Source organism: Mus caroli, chromosome 7 (assembly GCF_900094665.2).
Source record: "Mus caroli chromosome 7, CAROLI_EIJ_v1.1, whole genome shotgun sequence".
Taxonomy (NCBI): Eukaryota; Metazoa; Chordata; class Mammalia; order Rodentia; family Muridae; genus Mus; species Mus caroli.
In genome coordinates, this window is record NC_034576.1 from 105,791,732 (window position 1) to 105,812,938 (window position 21,207).

The following is a 21,207-nucleotide window of genomic DNA, read 5'->3' on the forward strand; positions in this document are numbered from 1 at the left end:
AATCACCCAAGAGATTACTAAACTCACTTCTGGATGACTTTATGTTAATCTCCAGACACAATTAAATCAGAACATAAATGAATTAGTAAAAGTTTTAATCTATTGGTATGTTACAAATTTGAATGTTTACCTGTTATACATGTTGAGCAATATCCTCTAGCATGCACAATCCTCCACAAACACTGCAGAAACACACAGTCCCTGTGAGTGTCTCAGTATCTAGCTGAATGCTATATATTAGCATCTTCAGGTTCATCATTGAAGCAGTGATAGATTTTGGAGTCCAAGGATTTGATCAATACATGAATATGTGTATGCAGAGAATTGTCTTAGAGAAATCTATTAGTAAAAAAAATATGTCTTAGTAATTTAAAAATAAGAATATATGATACTACTATATTCATCTGATAGATGTTACCTACATAACTACAAATAATATATCAGTCATTCCTTTTTAATTTTTATACAATATATTTTGATTATGTTTTCACCCCCCTATAACCTCCTAGATCAATACCACCACATAACCCAACCTAATTTTGTTCCTTCTCTGCTTCTGCTTCTGCTTCTGTCTGTCTGTCTGTCTGTCTGTCTATTTATCTACCATCGATCCACTTACTTACCTAGGTTATATATGCATTTTTTACTTGTGTAGTTTACATACTAACTAGTCAACCCATCTCTCCAGCCCAAACCACCATAATATACTAGGAGACTAGTATAGTATGATGATATTAAATGTTTTGGAGTATGAAGTCTGCATCAGAATCATTTTCATAAAACAGTTTTCTGATTAATTCAATCTATATTTGAAGAAAATTAAGATCAAGTATTGTTACTTTCCACAAATAATTTAAAGTCTCTATGTGTCTCTTATATGGACAATAGAGAGTAATTAAGGCAAATAAACTTTTAACTTATTATTATTTTTAGAATAGGTAATTCTTTCAAAATCAGTTTAAACAATATGCCAACAGTATGCTATCATTCATTAGACACCAAGCAGAATAACCTTTCTAAAGTGCATTGACTAGCATCTTCTAGTAGTGTTACATAGTTTTCATTATCTATGCTCCTATTCCTTTCCAAAGCTTCATTTTCAATTTCTAACTTTAATATGCCCCATGTCTCTATGCCTCTCTTCTGTTTTCTCTTTCCCTTTAATTGTCTAAAAGCTGAAAAATGAGAGACTCACCAGGCTGTGCTCCGGGATGGAATCTTGCCTTGGTTGTATGTTATTCTGGTCTGCATTTATCAGAGTTGTACAGTTTTCCAGGAAGAACCTTTCATTATTGCCATTTTCTCTAGAGCCAGCATTATATAAAAAGAAACGAGGAAAAAAAGAAAAACAAAAACAAAACAGGTCCCTATGGATTTCAGTTCTTATTCTTGCTTGATCAATGAAAAAAATTGTAGCTTTTGGGCAAACCAAACTAGAACAAATTAGTTTTTTTGTGCAAGTACCTTGCATATGTCTGTGAATCTCTTCTCTCCTACACTAGTACCTTTCTTGGCACTCCTATAATTTTGTACTATTGTCTCCTTCCTGTACCCGAGGGATTTTCCTTTCTAGGAAATCACATGCACGAAGGAGAAAGAGACTTAGAACTCCTTTTTCTTATTGACTTAGAGGAAAATGTAATGAAAAAAATGGTAAAGCAAGAATATGAGAGATATAACATGGAAAAACAGTATATCTACACAATCTAACACTTACCTGGGAGCTTTGCAATGCCTTACAAATTGAATATTGGTGTTTTTGTGTGTGTATGTATAAAACTTTGTGTTTCTTTCTTGATAGCTTCAGCAGAAAGACACTGGGAGACAAGAAATTCTGTCACTAGGGCACCATTGAAGAGGGGTCCGCACATTTCCTTGTAAGCACACTCAGAAAAGAACATTTTATGAAATAAACTTTGCTGTTGCTCATAATACTGTTTCAAGGCAATGTCTCTCTCTGGTGCTAGTACCAAGAAAGGGAGAAGCTAGAAGATAACTAGAGTTTGAGAAATGGTTTGAGGAACTTGATCAATCAAAGTACACACACACACATACACACACACACACACACACACACACACCTTAGAAAGTCCTAGTTTGCTGTATCAAGTACATTGTTTCTCAGCTCAAGAAAGTATTTCTTATACAACTTAATGACTTTTGTCCAGCTGAAATCTGTCTACTTTTGTCCATAATATAATTAGCCATAAAAAGCAACACTTCTATAAAACATTTTTTTTTAATTTCAAGAGACTTCATTTCATTTATCTAAATTGATGACTTCTGTAGTGCCAATCACTACCTTTGTATGGTACAGGAAGTGCCATTCTTCAGCTAGTCTTTTGAAGCCAGTCTTAGCTTAGAACTTGGAAAGTTTATTTTACACACTCTATTTTCTTAACTAAAACTTAGCATTTGGTTGAACAGCTGTGATGAGTATGCAGACATATTGGGACAGTGTTTTTCCTTTATGACTTTTAAAAATTTTGTTTTTGAGGTTTTGTGTGTGTGTGTGTGTGTGTGTGCGTGTGTGTGTGCATGTGTGTGTGTGTTTGTGTGTGTGTGGAGATGTATGTGTGTTTATCAGAGTGCAATGTATACAGAGGCTCTAGAAAAATATATTAGAACCCTCAAAACTCGAGTTACAGGTGATTGTGAGCTGCCTGACTTGGATGCTTGGAATTAAAGGCTAGCATCTTAACATCTCTCTATCATCATTGTTCACTTTTAAAAGAGGAGGTAGATAGGATAAAACTCCATAGGATATATTGTATGAGAAAATAATCTATTCCCAATAAAATGTAAAAAATAAAAAAAGAATACGTAAAAGTAACTTTTTCTTTTGTAATTGTTATGTCAGAGGCTTATGTCTGAATAAGCTCACCCTTTCTTCTTTTTTTCTTTGTTTTTGTTTTTGTTTTGGGGGGCTTTTTTGTTGTTGTTGTTGTTTTTGTTTTTGTTTTTGGGGTTTTTTTTTTTGGTTGTTGTTTTGTTTTGTTTTGTTTTTTGAGACAGGGTTTCTCTGTATAGCCCTGGCTGTCCTGGAACTCACTTTGTAGACCAGGCTGGCCTCGAACAAAGAAATCCGCCTGCCTCTGCCTCCCAAATGCTGGGATCAAAGGTGTGCGCCACCATCTCCCGGCAAGCTCACCCTTTCTAGTTCTTTCTGAACTCTGGCTAGCTGGTTCAACTCAGCTGTTCCGGCTCAAACTCCCCTCCAAGCTGACTGATTGAATCTGGCTTCTTTTGGCTCCTCATTGAATTTTTCTGCTTGGCCTCAAACTAACTCTACCAATTTGTTATAATCCTCTGGCTCCATCTTATTCTCTGGCTTCAACTGCCTGTGCTGACCAACATTGAATTGCATGAATTCACAAAAGAACTCAACTCTACTTCATTGCACTCAGTGCATGGACTTTCAACTGACTCATTCTCTCTATTTGCTCTGCTCTTACAAAAACTCTTTTACTTGTGTTGTTCTCCGGAGAGTTGGGCATATCCTATCTCTGACTCATTCTGTCAAATCTTTCTCTGGTTCATCACTTTGTCCTTCAATTGGATATCACTTTCAAACATGACTGCTTCCTTCTACAAACTAATTTTACCTTAAAGTTATGTACTAACGGCATGTCTGTATCCTAGCCAGAGGAATTAAAGATTATGTGGCATGTCTGCATTCCAGTCAGATTACACAGATCTAAGCCTTTGGATGTGATCCTTTGCCTGAGCAGCCATGCTGCTGGGTTAAAATTCCTCTACAGACACATATTTATTTTTAGTTAAATATTAGATATATTGTACTTTCAAACCTCTATGGCCAAGCATCCTGGATAACTATGATAGAAGTTTCTCTGATATAGTCTCTGGTTTTGTTTTATTACAGAAGAATGTTGTTTACACAGTGAATGTGATGTATCGGTCTGTGCTGTACTTTGGCATAACAATCACAGAAAGATGGCTTCATACAACACTACTCTATTTCACTTCCAACTTCCATCCTCCTAGAAATCCCTGGATTTGAAAATATGCACTGTTGGATTGGTTTTCCTTTCTTTGCTGTGTTCCTGACAGCTGTACTTGGGAATATAACCATTGTTTGTGTAATTCAGACAGAGTACAGTCTTCCTCAGGCCATGTTCTACTTCCTGGCCATTCTGTCATCTACTGACCTGGGCCTGTTCACATCTAAAATCACCACAATTCTTGGAATAGTCTTGTTCAAGATAAAAGGACATCATCCAAATGTTCTGTATCTACCTGTTTTCTGGCATGGAGTCAGCTGTGCTTGTAGCCATGGCCTATGATCACTACATGGCTAACTGTTACCCTCTTCATTATACATTGGTACTGACAAACAAGGTAGTATTTATCATTTCTTGGGTGATCCTTTTGAGACCATTGGTTTTTTGTCATGCCCTTTGTCTTGCTCACCTTATGGTTACCATTTTATAAGCACCAACTCACCCTTCACCTTCATCAATGTCAACAGCATCTATGGCTTATGTGCTATCTCTATTCTTATATGTGACATTGTAGCCATTATCATTTCCTATGTCCAGATCTTCAGTGCTGCATTTCAACTATCTTCTCAGGATGCTCAGCTAAGGCACTTGGCACCTGTGGATCTCATACATTTGTCATTTGACATTCTACACTCTTGTTTTCTTTTCATTTATGACACATAGGTTTGGCCATAATATACCACACTGCATCCATATTCTTGTGGCCAGTTTCTATGTAGTCATTCTACCTACTCTCAACCCTTTAATTTATAGCATCAGAACTAAATGGATTATGGAACAGGTACTGAAAATGTTTTGTAAGAAATAAAACAGACTCTGGTATTAATAAAAAAAATAGATGCACAAAAAAGCCAGTGTGGTTAAATGTTCAAAATAAGAAGGGAACATTTATACATTATGCAGCCCTTAATAGGGAGGGGTTTGTCAATTTTGACAAACTGTCCTCCTCAGCATCTTTTTCTAACCTAGGTATTTAGAGTTGGACCCATGTCATACATATTATAAAAGATTTTCTAATTCAGGAAATAGTTATGATTCTTCATTTTGAACCAAATCTAGTCACTGTGTGCTTCTTAAATTCTAAGCACACCAACCATATGAGAAATAAACAAAACAAAACAAACAACCAGAATTCACCAAAAGCTTTTTATTCAGCTTTGTTAAACCCTGATGGCAGATCAGCACTGACAGTGCTTACTTGAAAATTATGACGTCAGAATATCTGCCATCTTTTGACTTTGACTGTCAGTATAGTTTATTCTTAAATTTGCTTAGCTAATGCCAGTGAATCTGACTGTATCACTGGGAACTTCATTTATGTGTGAGAATAAGAGACCTCTCACCGTGAACAAAATTATAAAACCTTTGAGTTCTTGGTACAATGTGCTGCAGTTCTATTTTTCCAAAATTTTCAAACAAGTATAATTAACTTGCTGTAAAAGTTGAAAGTCAAACTTAATGTTAACAACTCAGAAATAATATGTCCTTTTCAAAGACTGTTTTGTTTGTAAGGTTTATTATGTTCCATCCCTGTAGAGTGTCACTATTATATAATGTTAAAGTCCAATGATGGCAAGTCCAGCACAATCTTTGACTTGGTTTAACAATTTCTTTGAAACGAGTCTAGTTAATATCATCCAGGTTATCTAGATCTGTGTAACATAAATGGCATTATGTTAATAAAAATTCCAGGCCAAAAAAAATCTTTGTGAAATTCTGATAAAGCCTAACTTTCTAGTAAGAATTGTATCTCAAAACCTGTACAAATTTGTAAACCGCAAAGGCCCACTTGCCATTTTGAGATGAGGTTGGCTTCCAAACATCTTTCTTGAACTTTTCATGACATACTTATTCTGTAGAATGAACTTCAGGGAGGAAATCATATCTAGTTATTTTGTCAATCACACTGCAATTAAACTAGATATTCTCTGAGAAATCACTCCACAGTCATGCTGTGTAATTAGACATAAATGTGACTCTTTAAGGACTTTAATGACTGATAGAACTATTTTTGTCCTCCTTTATCTATGTTTTATTCAGTTTATGGAATAGCCTTGAAGTTTCACTGCTATATTTGTCCCTTGGTTAGATAAGAAACCTTTACTCTCATATCGTTTCCATATGACTGACATGTTTTGGTATGTTTGATAGCTTTGTAAGTGTAGCCATCTGGCCCTGGCATTTACTGTTAGGCTTCTATGTGCAGGTTTGGTTTCTTTAATAAGCACTTGAGCACTCAGTCCATCCATTATGTCCAGATATGAATGTCATCTTTAGTAGATTTGTAGTCCTATTTATTTACCTCTGTGTAGATTGTAGGATATGTCAGAGGATCTTTGTCAGTGTCTACTCCACTCTTTAGTCTATTTCAGCATTGGTCTCCCCTCAATTCCTATTCCACAGTAGAGCCCAGGACTTATGTTTCCAAGACTCCCTCAGCATATCATTGCCTCTCCACACCTATGTGTCTGGTACTGAAACATAAAGACACTGTTACTTATTGTGCTAGCTTCAGATACGTCTTAAGCAGGTGCACAGACTTGATCCCTTGTTAAGAATACAGCAATTTGAATAAAACACCCACATCCTCCCTGATAATGATATTTCCTAAGAAGTTATGAATTCCTTCATACTCTATACAACAAAATTTCCAGAGTATACTGGGACAAATACCTAATTTTAGAGACATTTAAGATTATCAATATCTCATGAAAAAAACCCAAACCTCCACAGTAATTTTTATCAGTAAGAAAGTTTATGCTTTAAACTCACATTTTTTGTTTTATTCTTTAAAAATTTTATAGATGAAAATGTATATTAAATAATGGGTTGTTATAAAGCATGAATGTAATAGTAGTAATCTTCGACAGCCATGATGTAAGAAAGTGTATTTCTGAGAACTTTGGTGAAATTTGGCTTTAGATAATAATAAGATTTTAAGAAAATTATGATATCAAAGCCATATAGACTTTGAATGCTTGTTTATTTACTCGCTGGCCAATAGAATACACAAATGCATAATTATTAACCATTTGCTATTTGTGAACACTATGTTAGATGAAGTCATATGAGTTAAGTAATGAAATACACAAAATGCATATTATAAAAATTTAAATCCAGTAAACAATTGTTGATTCTTCTCATAATTTTATTTTTTTGAGGGATGAAGCTCTTGCCTTATATTTTCATGTAGTCAATGGGAACTTTACTTGTTTTTTCATTCACATAGTGAAAAGGGCAAACAACTTAAAAATCATGGATGTCAGAATGCAATTTCCACTGTAGTGTTGCCTTCTCTGTAGTTACATTTGAATACAAACATGCTGTGAGTAGTCTTTCAATATGGCTGTTATAATTTCTGCATAGTTCTGGTGAGAGTCACTCATGAGAAACAATAAATGCTAGTGAAAACCAAAAGATACAATAACAGTCAAAGCGTAAGAGTGTTACCTGCAGATTCATGAAAATGTGTCTAGGAACAGACTTCGGTCAAGCCTGAAGTATGCAATAATGACTTCAGAAGCCTAAGAGAATATGATGACTGGAAAAAAATGACATATCTATAAAAACAATTGTACAAAAATGGGGACAAATAATAAAACATTTATAAGGGATTTTAACACACACACATTATCATTAAGAAAATATTAAAATATGTATTTGTGTAATGTAGTGAACAAGACACTTATTAATATGATTATAAACAGCCAATCACAGATATCACATGTTATTACCATTTTAAAATCCATTCTCACCCTCACTCAGATTGTTATCACATCCTATAAACCGTGATGTTTTCCATGTAATTTATAAAACAAAACCAAAAGAAAAACAAACAAACAAACAAACAAACAAACAAACAAACGAAACAAAACCAAGTTTTCACCTTTGCATCCCTTGCTCCCTGCTTAGCTTCAAGATTGGCTGCCACTCTTGGCTTGCCCATTCCTCTGAGCTCAGCTCTGCCAATGCCCAGCTGGCGCCTTTTCTGGGAGCTGTGATCTTGCTCCCAGCCCTTCCCAGCCTAGCTTCATCAAGCTGTCCTGGCTTCTCTTTCTCTGTCCACCTTTGCTCCGTGGTTGAAGAATACTCAGATAACTATTATTTGAGAATTTGCCTACTAGCACAATTGCGGGGCACAGAATCTCCTGCCCTATATCAGCTAGCTTCCACCAACCTCCTTAGCCCCCGTCCGTGGCAGAGTTTGCAGGCCCTAGTTTCACAGAGGCCTTACTAAACTGCTGCTTTCTCCTTGTTCCTCCAGTGCATGGTCGCAAAATCCTCCTCTCTTTCCTCTCATTTCTTTTTCTGCCTGGGACCTGCAAGACCCCACCTGTCCCTTCTGTCCAGCAATTGGTTCCAGGCCTTCTTTATTGACACAATCAAGAACTAAGTAGGGAGTCAGCACCTCCCCCTACAGTGATATATGATTTCAGTTGTGGAAGTAAATATTTTGATAGTTATTTCTACTTGAGATTGCAGCAATCCCAAAACTGTTTACTATGATTAATGATGTTACTAAGAAAAATGTGCTTGGTACATAATAAGTGATGACATGTAGTATATGTAAATATTTTTCCTGGGTATCACTCTCCTGGAGACAAGTGTACCCAGAATACTACAAATGATAAAAAATATATAAATCACAAGCCAAACATTATAAAGATATAAAATATGCAGTGTCAAGTAATTCTAATGGTCAAATTCTAGTAGCAGAAAGTCAGAACTTATTTTTATTTATATAAAAAACAAACTTCATGAACATGTTTGTACATGGAAAACAAACTATGCTGGCAAAGCTATACTCACTGGAAACAGTGAAGTCATGAAGCCAGCACAGCTAATAGACACAGTTCCAGCCAAGCTGAGTCAAATGCTTCAATCACTGTCATTCTATCTCTCGCTTTTGGGTTTTGGTCTGTGTGTGCTGGATTCTTGGGGACATTTTACATTATTCATTTTATGACCTTTCCAGAGAAAAGTATGCCTGAGTCTTTCTTAGGAAGTTTCTAAACATAATGTTATTGGGTCACTTGTTTGGAAGTCTATGCTCTGTAGGTTGTTAAAAACAGATAAGTACTAATAAACTGGGAATCCCTGGATGAAGCCATTACTCCAGATATCTTCTTGTGGTATCTGCCTATGAGCAAACTCAAACAGTAGAATTGGTACAGGGTATACAGAGACAATTGACAAACTCTGATTGGCCAGAAGAACAGGTTACAGAATCAAGACTTCCCTTTAGAATACACTTAAAGCTCTCTGACAATGTAGTTTAAAGATATAGGTCATACATGGTACACCTCTCCTGAGGATAGAACACAGTAAATAAAATAAACTGATATTCTTTTCCTACTTTTTAGCATACATGATGAAACATAGTAAAAGACATTAGGTATTAGTATTTGCTATTCATAAAAAGACCTATTCATATATTTTCTGTTTGTCTGTAGTGCTTTCAAAATGCAAACAAAAATGCCAAAAGAAGCTGTCATATAATAAACGTTTGCTTTGGAGGAGAAATTCTTTAGATTTTTTAAATTTGAGTTTGGGGCTGATAATAAAAATAAAATCTGTTCTGTATGTATTTTCAAATTATGACTGAACTTGTGACTCTAGGCATGTAATGAAAAATCAAGCCCATAATCTGTATTTCTTGGATAATCATTAGTCTGTCTTTGTTCAGTGAAGCCTGTATAAAGAAAGCAGTACAAATTGCTAGTCAGTCAGAGCTGCAGGATTCCTGGACCACTTAAATCTGATTCCTTCCTTCACCTCCCTGACTCCTTATTTACTCTGCATGCCTTCATGGCAGCAAAGTGCCAGCTGGGAAAGGGTCCTGGTACTAAAGGCTCTCAATAGGGCAAAATTATAAGTGAACTGACTTTTAGAGTAGTTGGTAAAGATCCCTTCAGAAATGGATGATGGACAGTAAAGTAGGTACAAGCAGGAAACAATCACACATTTTAGAAAAGGGCCACAAGCGTTGTCTAAATACCTAAGTGAAGGTAAGTAAAATGAATCATTTGCAAAGCTTCTTGCTTGTTTTAAAAACCCTGTTTTTAAAATATATCTATATTGATGTTTCCAATAGTGTTAATGCACAGACCCTTATGTTAACTTGAATATTTAAATAAACTTCAAAATAATCTCAGTGATTAGATTCAAATGATCATGTAAAACCAGAAAATGAAGCTCTCTGGGCTGGGTTGATGGTTCAGTGGTTACTACTGTTCTTCCAGCAAGTAACCTAAGGTGTGATTCCTAGTACCAACATGGTGGCTCACATCTATCCATATATTCAATTCCAGAAGATATGATGTCCTCTTTTGAACTGTGTGGGCATTGTGCATGCAAAGAATGCACAGATTTACATGCGAGAAATTTACCCATAAACAAAAATCCTAGACAATAATAAAGAAAGTGAGGCCACATTTTGAAGTAAAAAAAAAAAAAAAAAAAAAAGGATCACCAAATTGGAATGCTTATATTTCATATTGAAAATGTTCTTGAAATTCTCAGAAATGAAGTTATGGATTGTTAAGAAGAAATGACATTTGGATCAGTTACTTTTTCAGAAAACAACACAATCGCTTGATTCTAAAAAGGATCTTAATAAAGATACATGACAAGTAAAATCAGAAGTATAATAATTTGTATTGATGTTATGCAAAAACAACATAATTAACTTCAGACTCTTTGGAAAAGAAACAATTTAAGGAACCTGTCTCTTATCTTCTTGGTTCTCACACCATAAATAATGGGGTCTAACATGGGTGGTACAAGAAGATACATATTGGCAACAAGTATGTGTACATGTGGAGCCACTTTGTGCCCAAACCTATGGGTAAGGAAGGAGAAGAAGGCTGGGGTATAGAACACTAATATGACACAGACATGTGAGCCACAGGTGCCCAGAGTCTTGAGTCTGGCATCCTTGGAAGGAAGGTGGAAGACTGTGTTGAGTATGAGGACATAAGAGCAAATGATCAATATGAAGTCCACCCCACCCGTGAGGAAGGCAACAATGAGGCTGTAAGCTCTGCGGATACTTGTCTCAGCACAGGCAATCTTGATGAGGGCCATGAACTCACAGTAAGTGTGGGAAATTATATTTGTCTTGCAGTAGGGAAGCCAGCGTAGCAAGAAAGGGTGAAGACTTAGAAAGGCTGCTCCACGAAGTACAATAGCCAGTCCCATTGCCCCAGTTACAGTGTGTGTCAAAATAGCTGAGTGTCTTAATGGGTGACAAATGGCTACATAACGGTCAAGGGCCATTCCTACAAGGAAACCAGACTCCATGGTTGAGCAAGAGTGAATCAGGAATACTTGAGTGAGGCAAGCTTCAAAGCGAATCTCTCCATCATGAAACCAGAAGAGACTGAGAAGTTTGGGAACAGCTGTAGTGCACACTACAAGGTCAGCCACTGCCAACATACAGAGAAAGAGGTACATTGGCTCATGGAGGCTGGAGTCTGTCTTGATGATAAACAGAAGTGAACTGTTTCCCACTAATGCCAAAATGTAGCCCATGCAAAAAGGGATGGAGATCCACATGTGTGCTGCCTCCAACCCAGGAATGCCAATGAGAATGAAGGTTGAGGGATGGACATTAGTTTTATTGTATGTTAACATGATGAGATGTCAAAAGTTTGTGGATGTTACCTTGAAAGGAACAATATTAATTCATAAAATATTTAAGAGGAGGAAGTCAATACACAGGTGACTATATTCCACAGATCTACTGAAATTCTTGTAAATATATACCTACAAATTATTTCATCTTATATGGAATTATCTAAAGTTGTAGTCATTCTGTTTTTAAAACAGCATCACCTAAACTCAGATTTAGGTTTTGCTAACAGTGAAGTCTGCGAAAATCATGTTATTCCTTTATTGAGATACATTTAATTTTTGTATCTTCCATGCAATGAAGAACCTTAATGCCTATTATCTATATGTTGACATTTTTATTGCTATATTATTTTGCATTACTATTTTGCTTTTTAAAAACTGAATTGGAAATTATTGAGTATGTGAGAATGATGGTTATAGAAAAATAAGCATTAGTCAAAGAAGAGAGATATGTGAGAGCTAAAAGGAGATGTTCCATGCAGAATTTATGGTTTTAGATCTTATTAATTATTTTAGTAAATGCTGGTTGATATATTACTTAGACTTTTGACACAGGAAAGCCAATACTTAGAAAAATGCTTCAATGCTATGAAATGATTGGAAGGAGATTTATTTACATCTGCCTGATTATCATTAATGTGAATCAAGACTAGGATGAGGACAGAGGTAGAAGATGATCAAGGAAGAACATTATTCTTGGCCCTTCACTGGCTGCCAAACTGATGTTCACTCTTTAGCTTCTATGGCAATAATTGCATAAATTTGATTGTAATTGGTGGTCTCTGCTCCCATAATTTCCTTTTATGTATCAAGTTAGTCAGGTGATTTGCTCTGCTCTATGCTGATTCTACAGTGTTCTGTTTCATTAAAGCTATTCTGATTTTCTCATTGCTCTGAAATTTTCTCTTGTATCCTTTGACACCATGGTCAGCTTCTATTGACATTTGCTTATTACACGACTTTTATTTTTAGAGCATGAGGATACTATTTAAGTTGCTGTATATAGTTACTTCTTTTCTTTTAATAAAGGTAATAGCAAGTGTCCTAACCTTTTTAGGATTTATTATAATGGATATCTATACATTATAATGTCCTTTAGATTATGAAAATTATCCCTTAAGCCATTACTCAACAGTGTCTGAACTGGAGTGTTCATAGGAGACTGAACATCATTAGTGAATTAAAATGATAGCATTTTAGACTTTTACACTGTTTTTGAAGTTTCACAACCAAATACTTTATTTAACTTCATGATTTTACTTACAGAGACAGCAGGGATGTATATTCTTTTGAGTTTGGAACAGCTGGACACATGTATCTAAGAAGCCTCAGGAAGTCCAAGGGTATGGCATTTGTGAATCACAACAAACACTGAGCAGAAGAATCTAAGAAAACCAAATTGTTTAAAAATTATGTAATGAGGGGCTGGTGAGATGGCTCAGTGGGTAAGAGCACCCGACTGCTCTTCCGAAGGTCCAGAGTTCAATTCCCAGCAACCACATGGTGGCTCACAACCATCTGTAACGAGATCTGGCGCCCTCTTCTGGAGTGTCTGAAGACAGCTACAGTGTACTTACATATAATAAATAAATAAATCTTAAAAAAAAATTATGTAATGATACATCAGTTAACACTTTCATATCTTTCAGTAGATAGTAATGAGTCAGATTTTCTTCTGTAAACAATTCATATATTATGAAGTATATATTTTATTTATGTATTTAGCTGAGTATATATTAGGTCAGTTACATACATTTTAACAGCTTATAGAAAACAAGTCCTGTTTGTAGCCCATGTATGGATTTCAGAATCTTGTGCCAAATCCAAGTGCTAAATTACCCTAATTATGTAGCACTATACTGATGGCACTATTAACAGACATGATGGGCATCACTTTATACACAGTATGAAGATGAGCCCATGCCACTGCTTTTGATGAATAATTACTGGCCTCCCTAGTTTTGAATGCAACAAAGAAGCAACTCGAACACTTAGTCCTTCTTTCTAACAAAGCCTTTTCCCATGTACCCACTCAACCAGTTGCGACCATTTACTACAACTAACATGTACAGTGTAATGATACTGGTCTTACGTGATTGAGTTCATGTGTGCACATCCAGAACAATGTACTTTATTTATTTCCCTCATTTCGATTAAAATTAGGTCTTGTATATTTTATTTTACATTTTAGTGCTTTTAATATTTTTTATTGAAAAATTTCTGATCTTTTCCTGATCAAGGTTTTCTCTCCTTCAACTTCTCCTAGATCCTTTTTACCTCCCCAAATTTCCTATCTGCTCTTTCTCTAGAAATAAAACAGATAAACAAACAAACAAACAAAAAACCCAAACAAGCCATAATAAAAAGAAAAATACAAGAAATACACACACAGATATACCAGGTATTTTTAAATTTTATTTTTGCTATTTATTCTTAACTTTATACAGTGTAAAAACATTTTTCTTAGTAAAAAGTAATGGGAAGCTCTGAAGGAAAAAAAATCCACACTGTAGTGATTGCAAGTGTGCAATAACTTCACTTAAAGTGAGTTCAACCCTAGCTTCAATCATGAAGTTAAAAATGAAAATAATATAAATCACAGGATGCCAAGATGAATGCTAAAAATAATTTTAAAAATATGAATATTTATGATGAATATGAGGTTAGAATGAAATATCAATGCTTAAGAAAACTGATACATCTTTTAAAAGAAAACAATAGGTTAATAATTACTATTAAAATAGCATTTTGTTAGAGTAACCAAATGAATTGGAACTCTCTGAGTTATATATGTATACGTAAAGTTATGTGCAGTGAGTCCTTATCATAACACTATTTATAATAAATTATATTGAATTATTCAAAACATTCAACTATAAAGTGTTTAGGTATAACTGACTTTTTATATTATCTAGCTAGCATAATTTAATGGTACATGCTTCTATAAACTAGTATAAAAACATATAAAATGAACATTAGTTTTCCAGTTGTATTGGGGTATAAACACAAAACTTTAACATATATATAAAATAAACAAATTTATACTGAGCACTTTATAAGTAAAGAAACATAATTTAAATAGGACTCTGTAGTGGGTGATGGATCAAAAGGAATGTAGACTAGATATAATTTACCTTGATTACTATGCTTGATTTTTGAACAACAAGAACATATTGCTTTCTTGTTTCCAGGTGGTGTTATAATAAGTAAATAAACAATGAAAACTTATGTTTGTATTCATCAGAAAGAAACCACAAACCAAACTAATACATATAAAATATTTCAAAATATTAAGAAACAGTGATCATTTGCAATAAACTTCTTTCTACTCCTTTGTATACATAATTGGCTAGTTTTCTATTTATGAAATCAATGACTACATGAAGTTGTTCTTGGTGGGATTGCTACACATGAAATAGTTTATTAACTACTAAGCAAAGTTGAAGACTCTATTTACATATCACCTTTGCATTATTTTTATAGCTTTCTTGAACTATCATTGACACTTGTCCCTGGTGCCCTGTGATATGACACTTACCTGCCTCCTCCCTTTTATTATATTGTGTTTTATGTTTGTTCAATATTTTCTTATTTAAATGATATGTTTCCAATGACTTCTAAAGAATCAATAGGGAAAAAAGAAATCTGCAGGTGAGAGAGTACATCATTTCAATATAATTTTAAAATAAGTGTTACTTATGATTACAAATAGTAAACTTTCTGAAGGAATCCCCAAACAATATTCCTTAACAATTTCTTGGTTACAGCACTAAATTTTAAGATATAGTGAAGGATTTTTCTCCAACAAAGTTAAATTCTATAACTATTGTTTTTTGACTACCTGAGAAAAAAACTTGGGAACATAGAAAAATTTTAATATGCTTTTGGAAAATAATAAGGTCAATGATGTATAATGTTGGTAAATCTTTCATCCTTGGCCCATCTTTTAAACAAAATGATGTAAAACAATATAGTGCTATCATTATTCTATTTCATTCTCAGTTTTAATATTTGCTGGGTGATAATCCTACTTATGACATAGATAACTCTAGGAGATGACATTTGTAAATTATAATACAAATACAAATGTCAATTCAAAAACTTGGGAAAATTATATTATTAAAATGTCACATAATAAGAAATCATAGTTACCATTTTCAAAGCTGTTGTAACCATAAAGTAGAAAACTTAGGATTTGAAAAGAAACAATTACAAACTTTAACTATACATTATACCTAAAACAATGTAGAGAGGGATTAGCAAATAAAAACGACATAATGGATGCCAGACTGCTTTGAAGGAAGGAACATTGTTCAAGCATCATAGATGCATGAGGTTTGCTCAGCATATATGCTGATACAACTCCTCCCCATTTTTCATTAGTCTTCAGTCCACTGGGGTGCACAGAGAGACCAGACACTACTCATTCCTAGAAAAAGTTTAGCCTCCTCTCAGCATCTATCAAAGATATAAAAAATAACTACTATTGTTTGTATGGCCGATGTAGTGTAGACAGGAACTATAAACTAAAAAGAATTCATCATTCCCAAGAAGTTTTACAGAAGTCTGTTTAAGCAATTGGCTCCTCTAATTAAGAGTCCTCCTCCAGCCAGAAGTTTACCTAAGTCACGGCATAATGAGAGTCACTGTGAAGTTCTTACCTCACTAGTTGTTTTGTGTAGACCAAGGTGAGTCCTTGAGCAAGCCCTGTTCGCTCATGACTTATAACTTTCCATTTAGACTTATTATGGACAGCTTCCCGGTCCTTCTGACTCTCATTGGCAGGGAAGGAGAATAACTTCTCCATGGGATCAGAAAGAGAAACCACAGGGAGTTTGAAAATTGGGATCAAAAGGCTACCTATAGATACTTAAAGCAACAGTGTCTTAATAATTAGCAGAATCCAAAAGCGTAGAGGTTAGGGAGATTTCAACTCTCTGCAGCCTGATTCCCAGCAGGATTACTTAAGTCTCAGAAGAATTCTTTAAAGTATTCATACATGTATGTATTGAACCCCCCTTTGGTTACCCAAAGTTTGTAACAGAAACACTACTACAGTTTAAATCACCTTCAAATACTGAGAGTAGGGAAATCTAAAAACCTTGCTCTCACAAGGTCATCCAGAAATGCCAGAGATAAGAGACATTTTAAACCAAATGAATCTAAAAGATTTTTACAGAACATTTCACCCAAACACAAAAGAATATATGTTGTTCTATCCATGGAACTTTCTCCAAAATTGAACAAATGCTCATACATAAATCAAGTATCAACAGATACAAGAAAATTGAAATAACTCCTTATCAGACAACCACATTAATGACAGAAATAATAGAACATGGAAACTGAAGAAATCTCTACTGAATGATAAATGGGCCAGGAGAAAAATAAATCAAATACTTTCTAGAACTGAATGCAAATGAATACACAGCATACTCAAATTTATGGGACACAATGAAAGCACTGGCAAGAAGAAAGTTTGTAGCAGTAAGTGCCTGTGTTTAAAAAGAAAAACAAACAAAAAAACTGGAGACATCTCAAACTAGCAACTTAATAATACCCCTGAAACTTCTAAAACAAAAGGAAGAAATTACATACAAAAGGATTTGATGGAAAGAAAAAAAATCCAACTCAGATAAATTAAAATAAAAAAAGAAACTTAGAGAACAATACAAAGAATCAATGAAACAAAGATTTGGTTATTTGACAAAAATAAATAAAATCAATAATCTATTATCAAAATTAACTAAAATGTAGAGAAAGAATATCCAAATTAACAAAATATGAAATGAAATGGGGGATATAATAGACACCAGGAAATACACTTTAGGAAGACCTAGGACACACTTTAAAAACCTATACTCCACCAAATTGGAAAATCTAAAATAAATGAATAATTTTCTTGATAGTATGATGTACCTAATTAAATTAAGGTCAGATAAGGAATTTAAATATAAATTATAATAATTTATAATTCTCGTAGGAGAATAGAACCAGTCATGTCCCAACCAAAAAAGGTACGGGGTAAGAAAGACAGTTTTACTACAGTTATACCAGACTTTTTAAAGAAGACTCAACCCCAATACTTCTCATTTGTTGGTAGGACTGATATGGCAAAAATAGTTATCCTACCAAAAACAATCTACAGATTCAATGAAGCCCCCATCAAAATCTCAACACAATTCTTCACAGATCTTGAAAGGCTAATTTTCAGCATCATATAGAACACCAAAACCCCATGATAGCTAAAACAATTCTGAAGAATAAAAGAACTGCTGGAAGTCTTCCCATTCCTGATTTCAAGTTATACTACATAGCTTAGTAAGAAAAACAGCATATTATTTGCATAAAACCCACCATGTCGATCAATGCATTCAAATTAAAGACTCATACATAAATCCACACACTTATGAACATCTGGTCTTTCATAAAAAAGAACAAATACACACTGGAAAAATACTAGAACTAGAATTTGTGGTGATCAAACTGGATGGCTTCATGTAAAAGAGTGCAAATAGGACCATATTTACTGCCTATCACAAATCTTAACAATTTCAAAAATTCATCAAAGATCTCAACATAAATTCAGATCAAAGAGAAATCTACTGAACCTGATAGGAGAAAAAATGAAAATTAGCTTTGAATTCATTTGCCAGGAGAAGACTTTCTGAACAGAATACCTTTAATGCAGACACTAAGATCAACACTTAATAAATGGGATCTAAGGAGAATCAGAAGCTGCTGTAAGACAAACTAGACTGTCATTTGGACAGAACATCAGCCTACAGAATAGGAAAATATTTTTAGCAACTCTACATCCAATAGAGGACTAATATCTAAATATCCAAAACATAAGAACTTAAGAACTTGATATCAAAACCACAAATTACCTAATTAAAGAATGGGTCACAGATCTAAACACAGTATTCTCAATAGAGTAAACTCAGATGGCTGAGAAACACTTAAATGTTCAATGTCTTTAGCCATCAGAGATATTTAATGAAAAACACTTTGAGATTCCATCTTACACTTGCCAGAATTGCTAAGATTAATAAAAGAAATAATAACTCATGTTGTTAAGGATGTGCAATAAGTGGAATGAATTTTCATGCATTGGTATTAGAGGTCCAAACTTATACAGCCACTATGGAGAACAATGGCAGATACTCAGGAAGATGGGGATTGATTTACCTCAAGATCCAGGTAAACTATACTTGGGGACATAAATCTAAAGGATGTTTATACCATCACAAGGACAGTTGCTCAACCATGTTCATTGGTGCTCTATTCATAATAGCTATAAGCTGAAAAAAAAAAAAACCCCTACATTTTCCTCCACAAAAGAATGGATAAAGAAAATGTGGTACATTTGCACAATGGAGTATTACTATCTGTAATAAAATACTATCTGTAATAAAAGAATGACACCATAAAGTTTGCAGGCAAATAGATTGAACTAAAAAATTATCCTGACTGAGGTAACACAGACCCAGAAAAATATGGCATGTATTCACTTATATGTGTATAGTAACCAATTAAATTAAGAGAGAACAAAACTATATTCTGAAGACCTAGGGAAGATAGGTATAGAAGAAGAGACATATAGATGTCCCTGTAGGGGTATAGAATAGATTTGGTGGGTATATTGGGGGCTGTGGGACAGGAATGAGAAGATAAGACTGAGAAGAAGGAGATGGGGTTGAGGGAGGGAATGCATAAGAAACAGCTATAATGGAGGGGCATTTGAGGTGTTCTATGGAAAGCTAGTGCAATGGGAATTTCCTAAAATGTATAGAAGCAATTCTAATGAAGTATCCATACAATGAAAACCAAGAGTCTCAGTTTGCCATCTCTTGCCACCAAAAAATGCTTCCAATACTTGGACTGGGTTACAACCAATTGAGTTGTTGGCCAAAGGGATCATTTGGAAATCCCCATCAGGCTAATGTCAAGCAAATAGGTTGCTTTCCACAAACTGACAGCAAAGCCTCATTGCTGAGCAGAATATTTACATAATTCATTGAACATGGAGAAGTCAAGCTGGTGCCTACATCAAACCTTTACTCCTATGTTCTAGAGTTTTTGGTATGTGAAGGTACTTTCCAGCCTAAAACCAAACCAAACCAAACCAAACCAAACCAAACCAAACCAAACCAAACCAAACCAAACCAAACCAAACCAAACCAAACCAAACAGAACAAATGAAAAGAAAAAGAAAACAAAACAAACAATAACAATAAAAACACCAAACCAGCCAAAAACCTATACATACAATAATATCCTGCCTGCAAAATATTCTAGGGCAATGGTGGCCCAAAGCTTATGGAAATAACCAACTAATGTTTGATTTGACTTAAGGCCCACTCCAGGAGATAGAACCCAAATTGACATTGCTTGGGTAACCAAGATTGAGAGACTAGGGAGCCCAGAGACCTATGGAAATAACAAATACTACTGGTCTGAGAAAAGTAAAATTACTTCTACTGATACTCTGCTGTACTTATAGATCAGTGCCTTATTTAGCGATCACCAAAAAAACTTCCTTCTGTAGCAGGTGGGAATAGCCATCTACTAACCACACACAGAGAGAAACCTTGGAACACACAATTCTAAATGAGAAGTCTCCATCAAATCCTTTCTCTTAGAGGTCAGGGAACCCTGTGGACAAGGAGGCAGAAAGTGTAAGAGCCAGTGGGGATTAACAACAAACAACAAGGCCTTCTAAATCAACTGAGCAATGATCATATGACTTCACAGAGTCTGAAGCAGCATGCACAAGCCCTGCATAGATCTGTACCAGGTCATATATGAATATATTTGTTTTAAGTTTAGTGTTTTCAAAGAACTCCCAAGTATATGAACTAGTGGGTATCTGATTCATGCGTCTTGTTTTGTAGGGTTTTTTTTTTTTTTTTCATTCTATGGATTCAAAAGGGAGGGGAGATAGGCAGTGCTGAGTTTTGTATGTTATATGGTCACCTGAAAGGGATGGCATGACATGACTTTTGCCTCTGGAGCAGAGCCAGTGGAGTGTGGGCCTATGTGAGTGCTGAAGTTTGCTAAGTGGTATAAGGCTTGTTTGTATATTTTACTTTATGATCCTCCTTTGGAGGAATATTCTTCCTGCCAAGGTTAATGACTACAAGATAATTAGAGGCAGCAGGAGTCCAGGAAGAGAGGGTGTGTCTCATGCACTTAGCAAAATGGTAAACCCTGTAATCTTCAGGACAGCCTGAGGGAAAGACATTGGAAAACATGAGTTCAATATATAATTTCTCAACTATGCAAAATATAAGGATGTAGTATGAATTGTATGAGGGGCTTCATGGACATAAAAGAACAGAGGCAGTTGCACTATGAGCCAGTCTCTCAGAAATTTTTAAGGACTAACATGAAAAGATTTAGGGAATGGTAATCAAAGGACAAGATCCCACCCAGCTAAGTTTATTGTTTGTGCTTACAAAAGCAGTTACATACCTGAGTTTAAAGTCAGCCTGGGAAAGAGCTAGTTTATGCCCAGGAATGGTGGGAATGGTGATCTCAGAGCTGG

The 21,207-nt window shown here is 34.9% G+C and overlaps 1 protein-coding gene and 1 pseudogene across 1 annotated transcript; one reads left to right on the forward strand and one right to left on the reverse strand.

Annotated features, from left to right (window-relative positions):
* The first annotated feature begins 3,954 nt into the window (after positions 1-3,954).
* Positions 3,955-4,830, forward strand: LOC110298003 (annotated as a pseudogene).
* A 5,882-nt stretch (positions 4,831-10,712) lies between these two features.
* LOC110299434 (olfactory receptor 52D1-like) lies at positions 10,713-11,657 on the reverse strand. Its single transcript, XM_021169119.1, has one exon. It carries the CDS (start codon positions 11,655-11,657, stop codon positions 10,713-10,715), a length of 945 nt encoding a protein of 314 aa, XP_021024778.1.
* Positions 11,658-21,207: the final 9,550 nt, after the last annotated feature.